Source organism: Daphnia pulicaria, chromosome 7 (assembly GCF_021234035.1).
Source record: "Daphnia pulicaria isolate SC F1-1A chromosome 7, SC_F0-13Bv2, whole genome shotgun sequence".
Lineage (NCBI taxonomy): Eukaryota > Metazoa > Arthropoda > Branchiopoda > Diplostraca > Daphniidae > Daphnia > Daphnia pulicaria.
This window is the reverse complement of record NC_060919.1, coordinates 1,863,440-1,887,868: the sequence shown is the minus strand read 5'-3', so window position 1 is coordinate 1,887,868 and position 24,429 is coordinate 1,863,440. Positions and strand designations below refer to the sequence as shown.

The window sequence follows — 24,429 nt, the reverse complement described above, 5'->3', positions numbered from 1 at the left end:
ACCACCTTAAATTATGACGTAAGTTTTTTTCGGCCGGTAGGCTCGCGGCGCCGGTGCTGATACGTCCATTACAACCACTCCAATGTAGTTATTAACAATTTTTGTTTGAAAGTTTATCTTTACTTCGCCAGCGGAATAAAATTCTCCTGGAAATTATGTGAATGCATAATTTATTTTCTATAATGATAAGATGAGGTAGGGCTAGACCTTTTTGTAGTTGTAAAAGGCATTTATATTCAATGTATAAGTTTATTTTGTCGTGTCTTCTCGTCAGACTCAACAGTTGTCAATAAAAGGTATTGAATTTTGAATATAAGATTGAATAAACATCTCCGACTGAATGAGTCATCCCCACCATTCGTTGCTCAACAAATCCTTTGACAAGAAAGACGATGAAGGATGAACAAGATGGCGGAAATGACCACTGCAATCTGATTCGTTGTTTTAAACGTTGATTTAACTTTTATCTACATAAATATAACCAAACATAGGCGAAGTAGAGCTATTTCGATGAAAATCTCTTATTCAAATTTCCGATTTATAGCGGAAAGATTAAGTGACCAAAAGGAGGAAGGGTGAGCAATAGAATCCAAGATGGCTGCTCTTTCTTTCAAACCCTTCCTCCTTTTTTACCCATTATTTCTTCACTTGCTCAACTCATTTTGGACTTTGGAGCCCTTTCGACTTTCGTTCAGTTTGATGGTGGTGTGGGCGCAGTGTCGATGTGGCTTGTGTTTCTGTGACCGAGTGTTACTGCATTGATGCTGTTGATACAATTATTTTCTAAATATCAACAAACACTTTGGGACGACAGTTCAGAGTAACCTTGCATGCAACCAAAATATTCTGCAAACCTAGGCGATTAATGACCAGTAAGCTGTCGTATCTTATATTTTTGTTCTAGTCTAAATAAACTTTGCCCCATCCGTACGCACATCCAGTATCAGCATATAAGCAGCACTGTCGGCGATGCGTCAACTGATTTTAATTGCGAAATATCTTTATTCATTTGCCGCAGGGGAGAAATATTAAACACGCCAAGTGTAACGACAAATGTTGGCTCAGTATTGGGGTGGACTCGACATATTTTACCGCACAGCGCATCCATTCACCCAACAAACCGAACACAAACTCTTGTTCAGACCGGTTCAGACTCGGCATCAGCTGCAACACTCGTCTGGTTGGTATAGCCTAATTCGAAATATATTTCTAACTAAAATACGTAAGTTTAAGTATATATTAGATTCAAAGCTTGTTGCTCTTTTGATTTATCATCAGTAAGGTTGTAAAAGTATTTTAAGTAATGCTAACATAGGGTTGAAAGTATGTTTTTGTTAGTTTGTTTTCAGATTTCGACTTGGTAAAATTCTTTAAAAATGTCTGGTTTTGTTTTTCAAAAGTGTAGACTCATTTCAGATAGTGGCGCACCCGGCTGTTAGCACTAAGTGTTGCCGATGGGCGCCGTGCAGACGAGACGCCATTAAATCCCGATTATTTATAACCGCCCAACAGCATCCCAATCTCAACATTGTGGCCGACTCCAAATTTAGTTTCGCTCGATCGTCGTATCGTTCAGGCCATCGCAGTGTCAACAAGTCGTAAAACTGTGAGACATTGTTTCCTATATACTTTCCAGGCAATCGAAACAGGCAAAAGTTTTGAGATAAGTGGTCGGAAACGTTCACTTTTTATGGCAGTCGACATTTTCTCGGAAAGACTTGACCAGTTGATTTTAACGCAAGAGACCATCTGCCAAGCATTAATTTGCCATGAACCATTTGCCGTGCCATTTGGGAGAGGATGACATGAAGAAATATCACGTTCATATATTCAGCCAAGCAAAAAAGCGTGCATCATTTGTCGTGATATTACGAGTAGTCTAGGGCACAGTTGTATTCGTTATAATTGTTTGCAAAACTCTTTCTAGAATATTTCGTGACTAAAAGTGGGCGGAGCAAGTGTCTCATGGAAGCTGTGAGGAAGGGACTTGGCTGTTTAAGGAAACTATAGTCGTTGATAGTCGTTGATGTTGTTGCTGCCAAGTTACTTAGCAGTCTCGTTTCAGCTGGGAATTAACCAGAGGCAGAAGCCTATTTGCGGGTATTGGTAGCCAATTAAAGTTATATCCCCCACCCCATACAAAAAGGATCAACTTCAGTCAAATTCGGCATTAAATTTTGCTTACTTGTTAGGTATGTCGTTCTTACAGTCAAACTGAGATTTTTAACATTTTTCAATCGCATTTTGAACTGAATCGAGTGACACTTTTTTGCTAAAGGTTGATACATAGTCGAATCGGTGCTTGACTGTTAACAAAATTAACATAATTCTTTGAATGTTTTTATAAATAACAACGATTTACTGATCCTGTTTTATTTTCAACAGTTGACTGCATCATTATCCGGTTTTCTAAATGCCGAAAATTGTGATCTGGATGCCCGATGATGAGGACCAGCCTGGGCATGTAGCCATCGCTACCAACGCGTATTACGTTAGTTTTTGGCCGGCTCGTTGTTTAGAAAAGGGTAGAAAGGTAACCAGGACAATTTCAAATGCAGCCGTTTTCGCGTTAGATGTGCACAAGGGATGCCTCGTCTTCCATCAAGACCTTGACAAGGAAAACGAAGACTGTGACCCCAACTACGAATATGAAATCGACGCAGCCAAAGTCTCCAACGAGGACCTGAATGACGTGATTGAGGAATTCCTCCGTTACAACGAAATCAATCCAGAAGATGTGACACTGGCAAAAGGTGAGGAGAAGTATCGAGAATACAAGCAACTGGAGGCATCATTGACGGAAGATATAGCCGAACGAATAGAAGATTATTGGAAACCGGTCAAATCGCTTGCTGAAACTGAGTACTCGATCGTGACCGAATTAGTGAGCAGCAAAGATGACGATTCTGCGCCGTTTTACAAGAGTCAACAAAGTTGTGTGTCTTTGGTTTCAACCTCGTCCAAATGGCCTGGCTGAAACATCATCCCAATCCCATTCCAATCATCAATTACGAAGAAGCCAAAAATGCAAAAGAAATTTCCTTTCTCTTCTATTTAACTGCGATGAACTTTTTTTTCTTCGGTAAAAAACCAAAGGAATTAGAATTAACTTATACAGTGCCGTGGTTCGAAAAAGAAGTTGTGCGAAGGTATTTGATTACTAATGATGAGGTCCATAATCAGCCAATAATATCCGCTCAACGTTTAATAATTAACGAACTGCTTCGAGTGAAGTCCGCCTTTTTTTCAAATTTCGTCCTGTTACTGTTCGGGTACTTGATCCCAGAAACGCGTTACCCAAACCTGTTCATTTATTATAATTTTGTTGGTGAAATTGAAGTGATCGATGACCCATCGATTCTGCATTATTTCATTGTCCCTTTATTCATAATATTATTGGCCCATCACAATTGGTGTGGTGTTGTCCTTTCAGTTTCAATCTTTAATTTGGGTGAGATCTTATATGAGGCTATGAACGGGGGTGGTCAAATTCGTTTTTGGGTTGAATATCTATCTTTCGTAAGAAAAATTGTTGAAGAATTCGATGAGCACCTCAGAGTAGTTTTGGGGCGTGAACCCAAAAGTCTTGTTGAATTGTTCAGGCTATATATCGATTTTCTCAGAAGAGCTTATAGACCTTATTCCAATTTTAAGGTATGGGTCAAGCCGACACCCGAGCTGCGCGTTGCAGTGTGAAGGGGTGCCTTGAACAGAAGATTTTTATTTGGCTCGCCTCACAGTACAAGAAGGTAGGCTTTTCGGGTTAATCGTGCCCAAGGAAAGGAAAGGGAGAAAAGGTTGAATGTTCGTTTTACAAACGGGAATCAGTTGCCTATCGTTTTGTTTTTTTAACCTATGATAATCCCCAAAGATTTCAAGTCCTGACTTACTGCCAATCCTGCCACTGCAGGCGAAATCCTTTGATTATAATTCGCATCACAACTATTTCTTCTTTCATGAGCTCTTCTTGTTAACGTGAAATGAATTGTTTACGCACGAGAACTATACACGTGTTTAGCTCTCATTTATGTTCTACTGTCAAATTTGTCTTAATCATTTGCATTTTTAGTGTATTTCAAGGAAAGGGGCAGCAAAACCTCCACATTTATTTAATTTTTTAAAATGTGTTGACGAAAACCAACAGTCTTTCGATTCCAACTTTTGTGATGCATAATTTGTTTTTTTCTAATGAGAGAGGAAGGGTTAGATAAATCCATGATGGCCGCTTTCCCGCTCATTCTATTCCTTTCATCCTATTGGTGCTGGTGGCTATTCTCAGCAGGGGGCGTTGTAAAACCAACAGTCAATTTAGTCAGTTGGCCTTGCTACCTCTAAATGAAACGTTCCATGAAGGTGTCGAGTTTCACTGTGCAAGATTAGCTAGTTAGTGACCTTGGCAGAGATATAAGTTCTGAGGAGAATATTTGGTTTAAATTAGATTATTTGCGCTTGCTTTTCTTATCACTTTCAGGCTTCAGCTCTTTAGGAACTTTTTGACACTTACCCGACACCACACGGTCCGCTAGACGATGCCTCGTATAACATGATGGAGAGCCACGTTTTCTTGTTTAAGGTAGAACTTTTGTTAGTGTAATATTATCTTGTGTCGGGTTTTTACTTTGAATTTTACTTGTCGTGGTAGTTTAAAGATTGTGATAATGTCAAGGTCGAAATAATGAAGATTAAAACTAAACGAATCCAGCACGTTCGAATGTTTCTAAGTGTTATTGTGACGGCAACACATCTGTTTCCATTTACCACCCTTTATTCGCCTTGCTTCTCTTAGTCTACAAATGAACGCTATAACTATTTGATGTTAACATATGGGTCATTTAGGTTTCGAAATTCTACCCATTGATTCTCATGATTGCCAACTGCAGCAATTCAGATCTGATGTGTAACCGAGCCTCGTCCGGTGTGTTGCAATCGTTTCAATCAGTAAAGCAAATGTGTTATCTGCGATTGACATTAATACTCATAACGTGTTATTATGGCTAATATTTCCTATCTTTTTTTTTCCCCCAGCTCTACCAGCATCTGCTTCTTTATAGGATTGTAAATGGCCCTTACTCCTTCTGACGATATGCAGAAAGTTACTTGGCTAGTGAATGCCTTTGCAAGCCACTGGAAAGTTTCGACAGACTCAAACTAGTCTAGTAGACATTCTCGTGAAAATGGCAGACCAACTGGCTCATAATCCCCTCCATAATGTTTTGTCTCCCGTAAGTTGTTACTGAATGACCTTTTATAGATATGGTGACATTTAGAATTCCACTATCCAGATAATTTCTTTTACTTTTCTTGGTTGAATATTTCTAGCTATCTATTCAGCCATCTTCTTGGATTAAAAACGTCGAGAAGGACGTAATGAAGACCACCGACTGTTCCGCTTAACAGCAGTGGCATCTTGCTGCACTTATTATCGTCAAGGTATTGCCGATTCAACTTTTGTTAAATATTCCCGGATCATTTCTTGTGGGCAGCGTCTACAGTCTGTACTCCCCAGAAATGAAACGAATTCAGTTTTTCGCCTTTTGCTCAAACCAGTAAGACTAACACATTGTTTGAGTACATGCAAGCTATTTTTAAACTTAAACTTCTGATTTCCTGTTTATTTAGATTGTGACAATATCCGTGAAAGCGGTGTGCTGGATTTTCACGTTTACTGGAATGCCTCGGCGGATAGATCCTATCTCTTCAACAACTTCTCTTGGTCGATGAAATTCATGTGATGTAATGCTGGACTCAACACTGGGTAATTTAGTATCTTCTGGTAATCGATTGTCAATTAATAGCTCAGTGGTAGAGCATCCGACTGCAGATCGGATTGTCCCCGGTTCAAACCCGGATGCCCCCTCATCGTCACCAGTAGGAATGCACCACCGGAGATTGTCACGAGAGTGAGGCGGGGTCCATAAAAGGTCGTGAATATGGGATTGCTTCCAATCATCCATCGGATATTCTTCACCTGGTGAGTCTTACCAATTTTTTATTTGCATTAGGTGACCCAGCGGGAAAACGGGTGCGTATGAAATTGCCAAATTGGTGTCAGATTTGTCTTAGTCATTAACATCTAGAATTTTCGGGCAAGCAAGTAGATTGAAGCCATATAAAAAATTTGGCAGTTAATTGTCGTTCATTTTGCTAGATACCCAGAAAGAGCAAGGTAGAGATTTTTTAAATTTAATTCACCAACGATTGGGCCTCTTAATTACCACGACCTTTTGAAGTTGATAATATTTGACGGATGACCTTTGATAAGGCAAAGTAGAGCAAAAATTCAATGTGTTGTTGGCGGATCCCAAACACACGATTACCTTTTTCTATTTAACTGCGTTTTATTCTGCCCAAAATGTATATTTGCAGGTGTGTAACGTGGATGTAAAGTTTGAATTTTTGTATGAGATAAGACTTAATGATTGGAAGTTTTCAGCAACTCTCTGATAGAAGATGTACAGTGTATCATTATGTCAGAGCTAGTTGGCTGCACAGGTGACGACTGCGACAAGTGTTTCTCTCCATTTTTTCCGTTTCCTTCATTAGTGTTTATGGATGCTTTTAGTTTATGAAATTATCAATTCCCGTTTTCCTTCTAGCGCTGAACGAGGTATCGGCCCAAGGCGGTGGCAACAGCCACGACTCGACAGATCCGCTAATTGGAAAGAGCATCAGCTTCAACAGTGCCTGGCAGTTTCAACAAGATGAAATGTTGCAGAGATATCCATCATGCACACGACACCGGATGGTAACAGACTTAAGTTCATAAATGTTAATTTTCAGTCAATTAATATTTCGCATTTCTCCACTCAGTGAGAGTGAGTGACAACGGGACCACGTCATCTGAAGTATTCGCGGAGGCAGATGCATTCCCTTGGGTGTGATGTGATTCTACGTCCAGATCATCTTTTAATTAAAAAATGAACCCCCCGGAATTCCTCGTACTACAATTGTGGGAATACATACGACGTAGAACGACCAGAAAACGTTGGTGCCCATCGCCAAGTCGTTCCCCAACGAATGTAATGCCTTGCTCAGTCTCCATGTGGTGAACATCGTCAGCACATCGCAACTGTAAGGAATATTTAGGCGTATTCATTCCAGTAAGTCCTTGACGTCTTTGATAACTAATTTTTTTAAATTATTATTTAAGTGTTACTAACAAGGCAGCGAATATGATTTACTATTTTTATTTTTGTTCCCTATGAAATTCCACTCTGTATAATGTTTTCGATTTGATTTCCGTAAGGAATAAGCTAATTGGTTTTGCCTTTGTTTAATTTAAAAATGAACTTATTTATAGTCAGGTTAGCGCTTCTTTAATTCCTCTTCCGTTTAATGAATTTTTTAAAACTGTTAATTAAGGAGATAAATGTTAAGCTCTGGTTTAATTTGTATGTGCGGACGAAATTTGTAAGGCACATTTTATTTCATTTTTTCTATTCCATCCTTGACTTCCACTCAGTTGACATTATAAATCTCTCAGACGACGTTCTTAAATAGTTATCGATAATTGTTGTAACTCTAAATTTTGAATCAACAGGAATGGTAGACTGGATACCTGTCCTGTCGCAAGTCAAATCAGTGTTCCAACTGGCCTGTAAGGACCCCGTTGGAGCCGAAGAAACCCAGAAGAATTTTGTGACCGGTTTCGCTCACGTTGTGGGCAGCGTTGCCGTTGGCTTAGGTTCGGTTACAAAAGACGACAAGATGACTAATTTTGGCATGAAGGCCTTAAAGGGAGGGACGGAAACCGTCGGCGATTTAGTGGACTCTATCCCAGTCGTCGGGCACTTAAAGGGCGTCATCCACTTGGCAACCGGAGACGAGGAAGGTGGAACGAATGCTCTTAAGGCCGCCAACCGTATGTCCGTTGCCATGACCGGAACTGGCGTCCTTCTTGCTGCAGGGCCGTTTGCAGCGTTCATGGTAATTCCACTAGCCACATTTGTCTACGCCGGAGTGACTTCGCTTGTTGAAGGTGCACTACCTGGAAAACGTGGGGAAAAAAAGAAAATGGACCGTTGTTTTGTCTGCTTATCCAGAGATCACGAAATTTGTTATGTTGCTACAGATCACGTGGTAATTTGATCTTGTATTTCGTTTGTTCTCTTTTTGGCTTGTCTTTTCATTAATTCCGATGATTTTACAGACTTCTACAGTTGACATTTCGGAGGGTTCCTCCAACTCGCTGCTCCAGGACATGTACTGGATTGATTTGATTGACGAGGACATGGATTTGTAGAAGCCCCTACACTGCCGAAAATTTCTACACGAAAGAACACTTTGTATTGCGGGATGCAGAGAGTACAATCAGCGCATCATAACCAACTTTGGTTCATTGAGAATGTGCTCTAAAGAAACAAAATGCTAGATGGGACAAAATTGAATCAATAATACTAATCAAGAAAATGTTTTGAATATAATAAAGTTAGATGAAAGAAATATCGTTCCCTAAATTAAGAGATGAATAATGAAATTACACTCCCGTCTTAATGTTCCTCCCCTTTAATTGTTGCTCAAAAGAAAAAGAAGAATTAAATCGATTTCATGTTACTTTTAATTTTCTATGCTTTGTGACTACTGCAATATTGAATGGTTTCGAATTTTTCTTACAACTGGTTAACCTGTTTGTTAAACATGCTTAGCAAGACACAAGTCCATTGCCATCATTATGTGACTAGAGACTTCAATTTCGAGAAGAACTGGTCCGTGGAGTGGAATGAACTCGATCGTCAAGATGATTCTAAAAGCTTCTTCTCTTACAGGATTATTTGCTATTTTCTAATCGCCTTATCTTTCCCCTGTCACTTCCACCTGTCTACACGGTCCGTTAGACATGTCTCATCAGTTCCATAGCCCCATTCATGAAAGGTATTACGTTTCTTAGTGCAGAATAATCGATCGTCTTGTTATTACTTTGAATTTAATGTTTTGTTTTGACTTGACGCTCCTTAGGCTAAAGCTTGATGTAGTGAAGACTGAAGTATAATAACAGAAATTGACGCGGTAATTATTTAATGTAAACATTTGAAATTCTAAATTCTTAGGTGGGAGCTAATAAAGGATGTCCTTGATCTTCCAGCTTGACTTGGCTCGCTATAACGGAGACCGTAGGATTCTTGCGCCGTATACAGTGCACCCGGTGAGTCATAGTTATTCTCTACTTGGTTGTTTGGTCCAGCGAAAGGGTGTTTTCGAAGTAATATGTCTTGAATTTGTATATTTCTTAGAAAGTATACGTATTCTGTATCTTCCGAATATGCCGTGGGTCAATGTTGTTAATGAAATGTGACAACATACTCGATGAATCGATGACGAAATACAAAAGTATTCTCGTTTATCCGCATTTTTTAGTAGTAGCCTCAACTCTTAAAAACTTTTGATAAATTTAGCACAGATGCTTTTACCATTTTATTCCTTTGTGGGAAATATCATCCCTTCTTTTCAAATGAACGTGACGCAGTCGTTGTTCATTGAACAATCTCTTGTGTCTGCGTTGCACATCACTTAAAATTGTGTTATGCATACGGAAATTTTTAACGTTTTGATTCATGTTATTTCATTCAATTTTTCAAATGTTCTCTTATTTCTCATTTTCAGAGTTGCCAACAGTTCCTGTCGACTTTGTAGCTGTTCCATTATTTGATCCCCAGGCGACTCATTTAAATCAGTTCAAAGTTTCAATGCATTGTCGGCACTCACGTAAGATCAGTTGGCCATGCTAAGCTAAACATAAATCCTTTTCAAACTTTTAACTGATCCTTTGCAGATTACGCAGGAATTTTGCATGGTTTAACCGGTTGCGGATGCAGCAAACATGATGTTCGTTCGTTTCATCTTGTCGCCCACAGGTAACTTATTTATTCTGACAGTGATTTCACCCTTACATGACGCATTCATGACGCAATTTCAATAAGCGATATCATTAAAATTTAAAATGGTTAGCACGTACAAGCAGAAACGAGTGGAAGGAAATGAATTTTTAAATTCAATTAGCGTAAAAGGAAAGACATTCTTTTGAACTTCTCCCATTGATTTTGATTGTCTTATCGGTCAATTTGATTTTGAGTAATCACAGCAATTGGGTTCTGGGCTCTCAGTCAATCCGTGGGTTAGATGGGGATAAGCGGATAACTATAGCTCCTTCTTATTGGACGCTCTTTAACTTTGCCTAAGGTATTGGTGTAATCCTGCATTTAGCGTGTCTCCGTTATTTCTTGTGAGAAACGACTTCGGTTTGTGTAATTTTTCTGTGTACTACAGCGTCATAAATCAGCACTTACTTCCGCAGTCCTGGAAGAGATTTGCATTTGTTATTTAGTACCAGATTAGATTTTGACGCTACTAGTTCTTATAGTAATGGTGACTATGCACCAACGAGACGTCAAGTCATCCAATCCTTTTTTGCTATTACAGTTTGCTATCACTAATCGACGTGCTGTTTACTCACTGTCCAGTTGAGGTTAAGTCGCACCTTGACCTATCGTAAAAGCTTTAATGAAAACCTGCCTTAAATTCGATTCGAAATTAAACTACGTACCTAATTAAATGTACGATGTATACATATTATTTTCAGGTAACATTTAGTTTTCGAAATTCTTCTTTTACATGTTGTGCTTAATAAGTGGCCAGCCAACTGACTGACTATTCGATTGTTGCCTAATAGGGAGGCATAGCTCAGTGGTAGAGCATCCGACCGCAGATGGGATTGATCCCCTGTTCAAAACCGCCTATCAATCTGGATGCATCGCGACAGTGGAGCAGGTTCCTTTAATGTCGTGAATTTGGGATAGCTGCCACCTATCTGTCGCACTCTTCACCCGGTGAGTCTTGAATCAATTTCCTGTTTGCTTGTTTGGCACAGCGGAAAAACGGGCGGAATCGGCGTATTAAATTGATGTCAGATTTTGCCAAGTTGGTGATAGTCGGCGAATTCCAAACAGACTTTTACCTTTTTCTATTCTAACTTCGTCTTTTGCTGCAAAAATTGTGCCAGCCCCAAATACTTGCAGGTGCCGTGTCACGTGAATGTTTTAGGCGGGAAAGTTAGTATTTGTACATGTGATAAGACTTTATGATTGGAAGTTTTCGAAATACGTCCAGAACTTTATCTTAGCAAGTATAGTTCTTTATCTCAGGACAATGCTGCGGTATCTGTAGATTTACAGATATGGCTTTGTATTCGGAAAGGTGCGAGTGTTATAATCTTATTCGTGGCGCCATTTTGTCATTACTTTTGATTATTCTCTCGTTGAACGTCGACGCAAATCTTTGTAATCAACCGAATTTGACCAAACAATTGTTTCTTCTCCTGTACAGGTGAGTGAGATATTTAATTCTTAAATTAATGAAGATACCCCGTTCCCACAGACTGTAATTTTCATCTTTGTCTAAAGATTTCATAAAACTGCGATTAGGCTCCGTGCGAAGGTGATGGGATTGGGAGTTATCTTTTATTCTCAGGATTGGGCGTGGTTGAAACTGCAATCGTTTTTTTTATTTTTATTTTTATTTCAAGTCAAAATTGAACTGATTATAGTCGAGTTATAATATTTTCTGCAGTAATTAATTTGAGTTCGTGTTGTTCTTTTATATTCAAATCATTTATCAATTATTTATCAATTATTTCTCTAACAGAACAACTCATTTGGTTAACAATAAGAAATTTTGACTGTTTTTTTTTTATTACCAGCAAAATGCCGACTGTCTTGATTTGGCTCCCCGAAGGTGCCAACATTTATGGACATGCTGCCCTTCAAACGGATAAGTACCACATCAGTTTCTGGCCATTCAAAGGGAAACGCTTTCGATTCTCTGAGTCATCGATAACTGGCCGTCTCCATTTCCACGAGCAATTGGATTGCATCTCGGAAGGCAGTCCTGAAAAACCCAGAGGACCCACATCCCGGCACGAAATCGTCAACGTCACCAACGAGGTCATCAACCGCGAGTATGAAAAGTTCCTCCGCTACAACGAAATCAATCCGGAAGAGGTGACGCTGGAAGCAGCGAGTAGGAAATATTTCCAGCTGTGTCATAGACAACTTCCTCTGACTCGCTACTCTCTGATTGGTGACGTCATAGACGACAAGAGAATTAAGAAAGTCTATTCCGATCTATTCTTCTTCATCAAACGTTGCTTGACACCTGGTTGGGGTAACATTGATTTTTGTCGTGAGTGTATTAATAAGGTGACGACCAATCAATTGACCCGTGTTACCTGCCCATTCTACCACAAGGCTCAAAGTTGCGTTTCGATGTGTTTCAATCTCATCGAAATGGCCGATCGTCGTCGCCTTGTCTGTTTGGTGGAGGCTCGCAACAACACCAGACAGACTCTCTGGTCTAGATTTTGGCAAATAGTTTCTCTGGGTGGCGGTGGCATATGCCTTGAGATTACCGTACCGAATTTTGAGAAACATGTCGTCAAAAAATATTGGATAGAAGGTTCTGGCAAACGAGTTCATTACGATTCCAACGATTTCCAAAAGCGCTCCCGTTTCCTTATGATGTCGGAGAATTTTTTTAAGAAAGTTTTGATGGTGGGTCCAACTATCTTTTTCCTGGCGTGGCTTCACAATTGTTTCAATTATTCATTTCTTTATTTATTCGGGTTAACTTGGATTATTCACTTGATTTATTTCGTGTTGTTGTATCGGGGGATGAAAATGTTTCCTTCTCTGCGTTTACCGAAAGTAGTGGCGTTCATTGGCGGCCCTCTTATCTTTTTATTTTTGTTGCTTAATAACTTTTTGATTCACACGACGGCGTTAAATTTAGGAAAGAATGGCCTGATTTTCTTTTTCTTTGTGAAATTTTATGAGATAATTTTCTGTTTTCTCGTTGATTAGTGAGTTCAGTTTGTTATTTTCATAAAGGACGACTTTTTTATTGAAAAATCTTGTATTATTTACGTCATGTGAATCGATGACGCAATACAGTTTATGGGGTAGAAAAATTTGTTCAAATGATTCAGTTCTAACTTCAATGCAATTGACCAGACTGGGTTTCACTACAGGTCTGTCGTTGTTGGCACCGTATAAATGAATAATTGATCGTGTCAATATCTCTTTAAATAGCAGCCCTAACCTATATTTGCACACCTGTTGATTCACTTTATAATAATAATCGAGTGGGATTTGCAGGAGGTAAGTAAAAAGAACTATTTAGGGTAGGTATTTTTTCTGTTAATTGTTTACTAATCAGTTTGAACATGTTGGGACAGATGACTTTGGGTGGGTGGAACATGTTGATTCGACATTTTACTCCCACGTGCCCCTTCCTGTCGTTTGTGTATAGACGGGCAGCTGTGTACTTCATTAGAAAGAGAAGCAGCGATACAGATGACATCAAGTATGGCCGATAACCAAATCCCCATCAATCAGGTAATTTATTCTCGAACATCTCGTGTCTTTTGTTATAAAAAATCTAATCTGTTCGTTCTTGTGCGTTTGTACAGCTTGTTTGTTTGTCTATTGATTGATTTAGGCCTAGGCCCATTTCATCAATGCCAAGAGCATTGCCAAGAGCATCGACAGCTGAGAATCAACTTCTTTTCGACACGATCTTCCTGTTTCGCTTCAAAATCACAGTTTAAATTTGGCGGGGTAATTTTTGGAAAACTGGCAACATAGGCTGTTTACTTTTTATGTCGTCTGTCTGATTTCAAACTGCCTTCTGCCTTCAAAAGTTCAAAGGCTGTTGTTGCTGGTGTTATAACTTTTGTTAAATACAAAAAATGGCGAAAAAAACATTTCCTGACTTGAGAAATTAAAAATAAAACAATTCCAAAATGAACTAAGAGAAAAAATGATTAAAAAAAAGAAATTGTAAAGGGGATGCACATGGAGCTGGTCGTCCTTTCAACTCGTGTTGGTTTTATAGTTTTTATCAAAAAAAAAATTAGATTAGCAGATAAGTGGTTTTTTCCAGCAGGAGGAAATTGATTGTCTTTTTTCGTGTATCATTTATTATTTACCTTTTATTTTTTTCCTTCCCTCTATCATAGGCCTACATATACAAAATGTTGTGGTGCTCTCTTTGCACTCTTAATTCTGATGGGCTGATTGCTATGCGATGGAAGCTGACTGTGCATGTTTCTTCCACCCTTACTTTTGCTTACATCACACAATCCGCCGTTACAATAATTTTTCTTTTCCTTTTTTCTTACGTTTTGTATAAACATGAATTGATCCAATCACGTGCGGAAAGGGTTCAAGTTTAGTTCAAGTGTTGATTGCGCGGTCGCAAAATAGCTGCAAAGAAATGAGCCAATTGATGTCATTTATTCGCCGTTTTGTTCCAAACTCTCCAATAAGTTGATGTTCCCGCTGCTGCTCGTCTTATTTCAATGGTTGGCCCCTCCCAATTGTCTGCACTGCGATCCCACATGTCATCAATGGCGGAACGATCATCAGTGGCTGATTTCTGCCGACAACAACAACACAATTATTGAATATCTCTATTCATATTCCCTATTATACTTATCCCAATTTAATTGTTTCCAATTTATTCTGGCCCGTCTCGTATATGTATACATGTACGACGGGGAAAAAGAATTGAACTCGGTTTCGCTCAAATGGCACTAGATCTTATACTCCCGGAACTACCTTTATAATCCTATCGCATAACTGTATACACCGCCCGTCTCTCTGATCATTCGCCAATTCCTTTTTATTATTATTATTTTCCCAAACCCCACGACACACTATTCTACTCACTCACCCACCACCCCCCCATTAACTAACACACGTGTTATATGATGATAACTATACAGTACCTCGATCTGATCGGAAGGAAACGCAAAGAGGAATGTCATAAAAGCAAAATGGAAAAGAAAAATTAAAGACATACGAAAATTCTCGCGTGCATTCATTTGTTTGACTTGTTTTTTTATTTTTCGCTGTCAATTGTTTTTAGAATTTGATTGCACAATGAGGGTATAACTCGGCCCTTGTTGTATTTTCCACGGAATCAATCAAGGACGAATAACCCAGTTAGAAATCCGGTTTCTAGGTACACTTTGATCAGTATTAACTATTATTAGGGTTCGTTTGGGTCCAAATGATCGACGAGAAAGAAAAGAGCCAAAGGCAAAGATGTGGATCGATAAAAGGCTTTTATCGATGGCTTTTATTAAAAGCCAAAGAAAAATAGAAAATTTGTAAAGCCAACAAAATGGTTGCCGAAGGCGGTATGACATCACGCCATTGGGACTAGATTAGTGGTTATTTCGTTCGATCGCTTTTGTAAACGGCCAAACATAAATAAATAACGTCATCTATAACGAAAATGATAACCACATCAACCCCGGTACTACTTATGCTACGGCACGGGCTCGCACCGCACCAAACCGAATTTCGATTCATTCCGGCCGTGACAGAAAGGGAGAAACTGGGGTTGAAAAAACGTGTGTGACGTCATTTATGGACGGCCCTTTGGAAGGGGTAAGGTAGGGTAGTAATAACCTTGGATATCAAATGAAATGACATCTCCTTTAAACAAGACATCACGCTGAATTTATTTCCATTTTTTATCATGTCCCTTTCTGTCTGTTACCTCAGGGTAAGAATCCCAGACTTCCCACATCCCACCCCTTTGTGTGCGCCTGACAATTTTCAGTTCACACTTCACGTCAAGACTGAAAACGAAAGTGTCAGTGTGTGTTTGAATCGTTCTGCTGAAAGGTTCTGCTTATTAAACGGTAAGATTGACACAAGTTTTATTTTCATTACTTCATTTATTGTATCTTTTTTTTTCATTTTTATTCTTAAGAAAGATGGATAAAACTGATTCAGTATTCGAGTTCAATCAAAATGAACATGAACCGAGTGCCTCATCAGACGAAGGAAAAGCAAGGCGATGGGTCACCCTTCCAATGGAACCAGCAACACCAAAGTTTTTATTTTTTTTTTAATTTGTGATTTATAAATATTTATTTGTTTGTTTGTTTCTGTGTTGCAGGGAATGGGAATCCTGGCGGATGAAGAAGTCACTTGTTGAGAGTGAGATGCTACAAAAATTGGCTCAGCATCATGAAAAGTTCCATGACGAAATGAAAATGCAACTGATTTGCCTGCAGGAAAAGTGTCAGCAGTCTTTTCGGAATTTTCAACAGTCCGTGAATCAGAAAGTTTGTAAATCACGTACAAAAATTAACGCATTCATTTTTTTTTTGTATTGCAGAGAACTCGACGCGGCCTTCATCGGGGAGTTGTTGAAACTGCAAAACGAAAATGAGATGTTGAAAAAGGAACTTGAGAAGTAACAATTTTTTGCTCAAACTGCTTGAACTCAAACTTGAAATGGAATAAAAATGTTTTGCATTAATTTTTGTATTTTTTAATGCCAACGAAAGTTCAAATCTCAAGTCTTTTCTTCTTGTGCTTTTCTTGTTAGAAAAGGTTGATTCAAATACTGCAAAATTTCCCTCTTAGATCTGGATCAGGAAATGTGGAGACTATAGATGGCGTCGTTGGCTTGTCAACAGAGCAGACGATAATGTCAACTCACTTGTTGAGTCGTTGATCAGTTGGTTTGACAGTGTGTCCACTTTGTTAAGCCAAAGATAAATAATCAATAAATTATTAAAAGTGCATTGTAAATTGTTGCTTTCTACGTAAATAGTACAAAATGGGTCGTACCTGTGATATCATTGGATGCTCAAATTCAAATTACAAGACAGAAAAATTAAGCTATCACAGTTTGCCATCAAATGAACTTTTGAGAGGAAAATGGCTAGAGGCCATTAGTGCAAATGGAGTATTTCGGCAGTCTAAAACGAGAAAGAAAACGCACAATTGGGAGAACACATTTATTTGTGGGGAACATTTCCCAGAAGACTGAGCACTACATTTCGACATCAAAGCAGAAACATCTCAAACCTATCGCTGTCCCAACATTCCCTCCAACAAAGAAACAAAAGTGTATCGAAAACAACAGTTCAGGTTAGAATATTTTTTAAGGTTTTTGTAAACAACTAACTGACTTTTTAATTATAGATGATGCTCGGAAGGTTAATTAATCTTTGATCAACTCAGTAAACCGACTGATTGTTTCTTCTCGTTTACAGGTACTAACAACTTTCCCTCAGAACGTAACTTTCATCCAAGATTAAGGATTGACGACGTGTTGGGACAGATGACTTTGGTTGGGTGGAACATGCTGATTCGACATTTTACTCCCACGTTCCCCTTCCTGTCGTTTGTGTATAGACGGGCAGCTGTGTACTTCATTAGAAAGAGAAGAAGCACCACAGATTACATCAAGTATGGCCGATAACCAAATCCCCATCAATCAGGTAATTTATTCTCGAACATCTCGTGTCTTTTGTTATAAAAAATCTTATCTGTTCGTTCTTGTGTGTTTGTACAGCTTGTTAATCCTTTTTATTTATTTTTTAATTTGATAATTGACTTCCTGAAATTTTGATTTTTTCGTAGATTGCCACCAGTCTGCTGCCAAATGGCAATTTGCTCTCCTTGTTGGTAATTTTGGACCTGTCTTATGTGTCATCAAGATTGCAAACGATGTGTCATCATTGACTCCACATGGCACATCAGACGTGTAGTCGGGAAATCGCTACGAATACTTCTTTTTTCACGCAATTCTTCTTAAAATGTTGAGGTATTATAGGCTACAGCTATATATTTTTGAGTGTGCGTTTCTATGAATAACTGAATGCGTTGCATCCCTTTCGATTGATGCAGGATCAGCCAGATTTGTTCAACGGCATTTCTTTGTTGCCAACATCTTCAGCATTCTGGAAATTGCAGGCCCATTTCACGTTGCAGAACGATATTTCACTCCTTCGTCTGTTCCCCGGTTTTCGTACGACGGCCATGCTGCTCTCCCATCTGGATATAAGTAAATTGCCTTATTATTCTTTAATAACGTTCTTGTATTTGATATTGACTACTTATTTTCTAATGTAATGGAGGTCGTAATTCGATCGACCAGGGATCCATCCGCATGTAGCCCCTGAATACTTGGACACTTCCGCTTTGCATCCGGTGTTTCTTTTGTGATAGCAAAGATATTCTTGCTGGTCGTTATCAAAGTTGTGATGGCAGTGGGTGCAGTTTGGATTATCGACGCATCGTTTGGCGCGTTCCAAAGGATTTCACACAAAGTCACGAACGGAGAAAGGTCGTTGTCTTCACTGGGGAAGAAATCACAGCCGCTTTCCCAGGGGTATCCACTGTTGTAACCTCCAGATTTCCATTCCATGGCCGACGAAACAACAAAAACGGTCATTACCACACCAGTAAGGACTTCATTTCTAATTTTCTATCCATCCAATTTTTAAAATCAAGTAGAAACATGTCGCAGCTTTATTTAGTTTCACTTACCGGTTGGAAAGTTGGGCTGGCCAAATTACGACTGATGAATGCCAATGTGGTAGATTTCGAGTAGGTAACCGTCATAAAAATTCTGGTCATTATTGACATTTCCTTGGGAATTTTTTTACTTGGGCAGTGTGTACATGATGGGCGCAAATCATTGGGTTTCCAGCTACCCCCACACCATCGTTAATTTGCATAAAAGAATTCTTTGCCAAGTCGAATGGCCAGGTCAATCACGCTCTGTCACGCCAAAGTTATTCGTTCTATCCAACTGCGACAAGGTGTGGTTCATTGCGCTGTGACGGGATAGTTTATGATAATTCATTTAGAAGGGAGTTTTGTTTGTTTAGCTTTCATTGCCGTAAATGTTTATGTTTCGTTTATTTGTTTTTCCTGGTGGCATGCGAAATATTGGCCAGACCGCATGAATTTCACGCCGAATAAGCGTGAAAATCCCTTTCAAGAAACGTTATGTTGAAAACTTGTTTTCTAAACGTATACCTTGTTGATTCCTACGTACTTGATCGGTGACGTGTCTCAATTGCAAAGAGTTTCTCTTTAATACTTTGCCAATTGGAAATGCCGTTGCCTTTTTTGCGGGACTGAAAACCAGTTGAAGGCGTTGCCGCGTGAGTTGACGAATTGAATACGTCACCGTTATGTCCCTGAAATCTTTTATAAGAAAAAAGACTAATGTGTTTCAATATTTTATCTGATGAATTTTTGAAATGTGCCCTTGTATATTTGCAGATAGAAAAACAAAAAGGTTGGAGCCGACCGTCACCGATTTGGAATCGATCCCGTTGTGACATTTGATCCCACTCGAAGTTTTAAGAGTCGATATGAGTTCCCTTTCACAAACACAAGGGCGATATGGGTTGAGAACCTTGACAAGTAAATCTGAAAGTGCAATTGAACATCGTCGTCGTGGTATATAAAGAGCCAATTGAACGATCAATCAGCAACTCATTCTTCTCATTTACTTGGCTCCAGCAGCATCTCATTTGAACGGGAATTTTTATTCGTCAGATTTTGAATTCAATTACGTGAGTATAATCCATCCAATATTTTTTAAAATTAATTCACAGTCTAAAATTTATTAAATTATTATTTCATTTAGGAATAATTTGTTTAAATGTCGGTCGCCCAGTGCAACAAAATGTTTTTGATTTCCGCCGTTTTGGTGATGGTTGCGGTGATCCTGCCGGCCGAGGCGATCCGAACCTGGGACGATTGGCACAACGGCGACGACGGCATTAAATGGATGTACAACTGCGAGTTTCCAGGTGCTTGGACGCTGGAAGCCAAGGAATTCAACAGTGACTATTCGCCAATGGAAGAATCGCAGTGCGGCCGTGCCTGTATCGACCGCAGGGGATGCAATTCCTTCGTGTTCAGAGAAGGCACTTGCTTCCTGAAATCCTCTTCCATTCCTGGATCTTACAAACCTTATAGACTTTGCAACCAGTGCGACAGTTGCGGTTTTCTCCCCTGGAAATTCCACTAGAAATTGCAATTTAATTTATTCATCAAATTTATATTATTTATTTTGTCGGGTTACAAACGTCAGCTTGATTAATTCCACTTATATTTATGGGGTGGCGAAATATAATTGTCTCTAATTGATTCTTCGTTGTCGTCAAAACGAATTCCAGGACGATTTCAAATCAACTGCGCAGAATGCGTCATCGATAAAATGAATAAAGATTTGGTCATGCAAACTGACTTTTGTGGTCGCCACTTTCACATCCGGAAAAGTTAATAGAATAAAGAGAACGAAAAAACAGGATTAGTGCGAGTCTATCTTTGCGTTCGTGTCTGTCTGGCAGTCGTCCGCGGAGAAACTAGTTTTATTTTGGTGGGAAATATTTGGATTGATCCCAGATATAATGATACCGTAATTGACTCGTTTCTGTTTTTAAATGGCAAGTCGTCCTATATTATCTGCGTGTGATTTGCATATGAAATACGAAAATGGATTGGCATTCCAGTGGGTGACAGAATTCTGGTAAGGTGCTACTAGATGGACAACGGTCTCGACGACTTTTGCGAATTTGACCTTGTCAGACTTTGTACGGCCGATTCGTGAGAGGAGCATTTTAAAAAATTATTCACCTTTTTGTGTTTGGTTTGAAACCGATTTCTATCGAATACAAAATAGTCTCGATTCCTTTTTTCCGATTTTCCAGTTTAGAATTTTAGATTTCGTTTTACCTTGACGTGGTGAAAATAGCTGAGGAATTTTTCCACGTTTGGTAATCATTTGGGCGTAAACTTTTTAGCTCATTATTGAGGACTGAGATTGTAATTGTAATTTTTTACATTTTGCAAATAATTGAATGCAGGTTTCAATGTTTTAATCAATCAGGCAACGATGTTTGTTTTGTTTTTATTTTATTTTCGTCTGTAGCAATTTCAAATGTCAAAAAAATGGCAGAGAGTTTCATACGTGATGTTAATCTCATCACTTTCAGATTTCTTTTCGGTGAATTAAAAGAATTAAAGAACTCGTCAGTTGTATAAATTATTCTATTTTAATTAGTATGCACCTGCAATCCTTTTAATGCTTTTAAAAGTGTTGTAAGTCAGAAGCAATGGTGTAACTACACTCGACTGGTAATCTGAAGGGGAAAAGGTCTAAAAACGGATCCATACTGTATCGTCAACTGCCTCGACGATCCCAGTTAGTCAGTCCAGGTAAAAAGAAAAAAGAGTTCTTGTCTATAACAACATGTCCATTAATTCGATATTTTGATAGAGTGAAGCAAACATTTTATTACATGATGTACTCCAACATATGTATGCAACAGTTCATCTGAACCCAATGATCTTTCATTCCGTTTACATCTCAATTAGTTTTACCCAATTGTTCACATGTGAGATGTCTTACCGAGCAGAGATCCCAAATTCTGGGCATCTGGGATTGTGTAATGAGGTAAGAGCTTTTTGGAAACACTACCTTGATTTGTCAACAATATTCTGCCAATGTTTCTATTTTCCCTTGAATCGCTTTTCTCATCTTGTGTAAGAGGAGGTAGGATTAATTATGCTAGTGAGTGGAATAGGTACACCTATTCTCGACAGTATATATACTGGCAATACACGGGGGACGTGGACAAACCATTCTTCAGCTGCACAGCAAGTATTCTACTATCAAGTATCCATCTAAAAAAATTCGTAAGTACACTTAATATTGAATCTTTTTTAAAATCCTATAATGTTTAGACTTGATTCCTATAACCTAACCAAATCTTATTCTGTCTCGATTATTACAATTAAGTCTGCAAGATGAATTTGATTTCGATCGCTTCCCTGTTGGTTGTTGCTGCGTTGATGATTTCGGTCGATGCCCAGTGGAACACCGGCGACGGTGGCGTCAGATGGAGGCCCAACTGCGACTTCACCGGCGGAGACATTGGCAACGTGCGAGTGCCCGGACCGCAGTGCGGAAGGGCTTGCATCAATCGACCTAGATGCAATCATTTTACTTATAGAGACGGAGTGTGTTACCTGAAAAGCCATCCATTATCCAAACCACGATCCGGATGTGGCGCATGCGCTGTTTGCGGATACCTTCCATTCCGAACCATCGGATAAAGTTTTCTCGTTTCAGATTTTGCAGTTTTCCAGATTTTGCAGTTTTCCAGATTTCTATCTATCGTTTCGTATTTAGTTTATATACCTTTATAAGTAGCATTATTATGTAGATGTAGACGAAATAATTTATCAAATACAACTTATTATTACACGCGCTATTCGATTTCTCGATTAGATTGGCTGATGCAGGTTTAATGTTTTAATCAATCAGGCAATGATGTATTTAACGCAAAATTCGAATGACTTTAAACAATTAAAAGTAAAAACATCTTAGCAATAGACTTAATCATGTGAAATTGAATTTTACCTTGAGCTGAATTTCAAATGTCATCATTCAATTCCGTTTTGCTTAAAAACTTAATCTCGTTTTTAGACGACACTTTTCTTCTACTGGTTGCTGATTAGCAGTTAATGAAAATAATTTCATATTTGAGAATTATCAGTTCATATACTGTTAATTAGAGGAACTTGCCTGTCAATTTGTTTACCTAGTGTGATATGACATCTATTAGAATTAATTATGCTGCTTGTCATTTCTAAGGGTCACCATTGACCTACGATCACGCTTAACTTCGATACAACTTGACTATGCTTCTACATGTTCACGATTGTTTATCAACGGCAGGATAGGCAAAATGCCAAAAGAATTTTATTAATATTTTTTATTGAATGCAAAATAATTTCAAAAAGATTAACTGATATAACAAAACAATATCAAAAAGTTACATTAACTGAGACAGATCAAATATTTTAAACCACAGCAGAAGGAGCAGCGGTTGCAGGGGTAGCAGCGGTGGCAGCAGTTGCTGGGGTAGCAGCGGTAGCAGCAGTTGCTGGGGTAGCAGCGGTAGCAGCAGTGGCAGGGGTAGCAGCGGTGGCAGCAGTAGCAGGGGTAGCAGGGGTAGCAGCGGTTGCAGCAGTGGAAGCGGTTGCAGCGGTTGCAGCGGTTGCAGCGGTAGCAGCGGTGGCAGCAGTAGCAGCGGTGGCAGGGGTAGCAGCGGTTGCAGCAGTGGCAGCGGTTGCAGCGGTTGCAGCGGTGGCAGCAGTAGCAGCGGTAGCAGCGGTGGCCGGGGTAGCAGCGGTAGCAGCGGTGGCAGCAGTAGCAGCGGTAGCAGCGGTGGCAGCGGTAGCAGCGGTAGCAGCGGTGGCAGCGGTGGCAGCAGTAGCAGCGGTGGCAGCAGTAGCAGCGGTGGCAGCGGTGGCAGGGGTAGCAGGGGTGGCAGGGGTAGCAGGGGTGGCAGTGGTAGCAGCAGTGGCAGCGGTAGCAGGGGTAGCAGCGATATTAGCCTGGACATTGGGATTGTATGTGGACCATTGGCTGTAATGTGGGGCGACCCATTTGGCGGAGGCGCAAGCCAAGAAGAAGATGATGATCTGTTGATTACATTGAATTGATTTTTAAGTTAATGGTAGAGAATGGAAATGTATTGATAAGATTTTAGATAATAGAAACCAATTTTCTTACCAAGAATTTCATGTTGGAATGATGCTTGTAGTGAACGTAATGGACAGACGTTTCAGTGAACAAGTGAAGAGTTTGGAATATCGATCGTTTGTTTTATACCGTTCAAAATGAGCCAGTGAGCAAATGGACAACTCCCTTTTTTTCCCGATGCTGTGGAAAACCGAAAACTTCCGTGTGTTCGTATTTGCAATAAATATTTCACGGCCAATTCTTCTGCGAGAAGATTGTGATAGAAGCCTTGAAATTCTGTAGCCTATGACTTGGATGTTCATCACACTGGTCAGCAAATGAAAACAATATGTGTTATTCACAGGTTATTCAAATGATTTCAATTAATTTCTTTTTATAAGTTTAGAATTAATGTGGTGAAACACAATAGCAGATGACCTCCCGTTGTTAAAACATCTTTTGGATGGAATTGCTGGATGAACGCTAATTTGTTATCCTAGCAACGAATGTTAATGTTATCTCAATACTTACATATTACTTCTTTTGAGGGAATTTAAAGAACTCGTCTGTTGTATATAAATCATTCCATTCCAATAAGTATGCACCAGCAATCCTTTTGATGCTGAATACAAGCAAGTGTTGTAATAAGTTGAAGAAATGGCGTAAGAACACTCGGTCAGGAATCCCAAATTCTTATCAACTCTGGGCATCTGACGTGGGATTGTGTAATGAGGTAAGAGCTTTTAGGAAACACTACCTTGATTTGTCAACAATATTCTGCCAATGTTTCTATTTTCCCTTGAATCTTTTCTCATCTTGTGGAATAGGAGGTAGGATTCTGTTAGTGAACTTGGAATATAGGTACACCTTCATCTCGACAGTAGGTATAGTGGCTATACACGGAGGACGTAGACAAACCATTCTTCAGCTGCCCAGCAAGTATTCTAGTGTATAGTATCTATCTACAAATATTAAGACTTATTTGTTGGCTGGCAACTGGCAAACCAGTAAACTTATTGTGGTTTGCCAGTTGCAGTTTTTGATATTCTATCGTTTCGTAGGCCTATTTAGTTT

General features: G+C 39.2%; 4 protein-coding genes and 2 long non-coding RNA genes across 24 annotated transcripts in view; all 6 read left to right on the top strand.

Moving 5' to 3' along the window:
• The window catches only part of LOC124349769, a 33,565-nt gene extending 25,275 nt beyond the window's left edge, over positions 1–8,290 (top strand). The window contains exons 1-5 of one of the 2 annotated variants that reach the window (XM_046800607.1): positions 6,129–6,745; positions 6,811–7,100; positions 7,541–8,079; positions 8,150–8,200; positions 8,231–8,290. In XM_046800607.1, the coding sequence (XP_046656563.1) occupies positions 7,543–8,079; positions 8,150–8,200; positions 8,231–8,242 (600 nt within the window). In that variant the 5' untranslated portion in view covers positions 6,129–6,745; positions 6,811–7,100; positions 7,541–7,542 and the 3' untranslated portion in view covers positions 8,243–8,290. Of the gene's footprint in view, positions 1–5,806; positions 5,901–6,128; positions 6,746–6,810; positions 7,101–7,540; positions 8,080–8,149; positions 8,201–8,230 lie in introns of those variants that run through there. The other variant, XM_046800608.1, reaches the window with a different exon arrangement.
• LOC124350046 lies at positions 593–3,055 on the top strand. Of its 4 annotated transcripts, none has more exons than XR_006920367.1 (3): positions 593–872; positions 1,019–1,180; positions 2,386–3,055. XR_006920367.1 is itself a non-coding variant. In XM_046801048.1 (3 exons), exon 3 carries the CDS (start codon positions 2,414–2,416, stop codon positions 2,975–2,977), a length of 564 nt encoding a protein of 187 aa, XP_046657004.1. In that variant the 5' UTR covers positions 892–903; positions 1,153–1,180; positions 2,386–2,413; the 3' UTR covers positions 2,978–3,055. The 4 variants fall into 4 exon arrangements, 3 of the variants coding, with proteins under 3 accessions (XP_046657004.1, XP_046657003.1, XP_046657005.1); XM_046801048.1 differs by lacking the exon at positions 593–872 and adding an exon at positions 892–903 and having other exon boundaries at positions 1,153–1,180; XM_046801047.1 differs by lacking the exon at positions 593–872 and having other exon boundaries at positions 1,028–1,180.
• LOC124350383 lies at positions 4,140–5,424 on the top strand. Of its 4 annotated transcripts, none has more exons than XR_006920870.1 (3): positions 4,140–4,573; positions 4,837–5,222; positions 5,320–5,424. It is a non-coding gene; the product is annotated as an uncharacterized LOC124350383 (long non-coding RNA). The 4 variants fall into 4 exon arrangements; XR_006920872.1 differs by having other exon boundaries at positions 4,144–4,915; positions 5,026–5,222; XR_006920869.1 differs by having other exon boundaries at positions 4,144–4,938; positions 5,026–5,222.
• A 766-nt stretch (positions 8,291–9,056) lies between the features above and the next one.
• On the top strand, positions 9,057–12,929 carry LOC124349717. 2 transcript variants are annotated; one of them, XM_046800524.1, is made up of 5 exons: positions 9,057–9,142; positions 9,601–9,702; positions 9,770–9,851; positions 10,667–10,823; positions 11,693–12,926. In XM_046800524.1, the coding sequence occupies exon 5, from the start codon at positions 11,697–11,699 to the stop codon at positions 12,849–12,851; it is 1,155 nt and encodes a 384-aa protein (XP_046656480.1). In that variant the 5' UTR covers positions 9,057–9,142; positions 9,601–9,702; positions 9,770–9,851; positions 10,667–10,823; positions 11,693–11,696; the 3' UTR covers positions 12,852–12,926. The 2 variants fall into 2 exon arrangements, with proteins under 2 accessions (XP_046656480.1, XP_046656479.1); XM_046800523.1 differs by lacking the exons at positions 9,057–9,142; positions 9,601–9,702; positions 9,770–9,851; positions 10,667–10,823 and adding an exon at positions 11,016–11,319 and having other exon boundaries at positions 11,693–12,929.
• Positions 12,930–13,220: 291 nt separating this feature from the next.
• On the top strand, positions 13,221–22,095 carry LOC124350202. 10 transcript variants are annotated; one of them, XR_006920446.1, is made up of 10 exons: positions 16,517–16,946; positions 17,072–17,299; positions 17,442–17,625; positions 17,709–17,865; positions 17,939–18,011; positions 18,132–18,265; positions 19,099–19,390; positions 19,465–21,041; positions 21,103–21,521; positions 21,625–22,095. It is a non-coding gene; the product is annotated as an uncharacterized LOC124350202 (long non-coding RNA). The 10 variants fall into 10 exon arrangements; XR_006920443.1 differs by having other exon boundaries at positions 17,939–18,265; positions 21,103–21,279; positions 21,410–21,521; XR_006920441.1 differs by having other exon boundaries at positions 17,939–18,265; positions 21,103–21,279; positions 21,398–21,521.
• Positions 15,601–16,329, top strand: LOC124350170. 2 transcript variants are annotated; one of them, XM_046801213.1, is made up of 4 exons: positions 15,601–15,703; positions 15,779–15,897; positions 15,964–16,116; positions 16,186–16,329. In XM_046801213.1, exons 2-4 carry the CDS (start codon positions 15,779–15,781, stop codon positions 16,265–16,267), a joined length of 354 nt encoding a protein of 117 aa, XP_046657169.1. In that variant the 5' UTR covers positions 15,601–15,703; the 3' UTR covers positions 16,268–16,329. The 2 variants fall into 2 exon arrangements, with proteins under 2 accessions (XP_046657169.1, XP_046657168.1); XM_046801212.1 differs by having other exon boundaries at positions 15,605–15,703; positions 15,775–15,897.
• Positions 22,096–24,429: the final 2,334 nt, after the last annotated feature.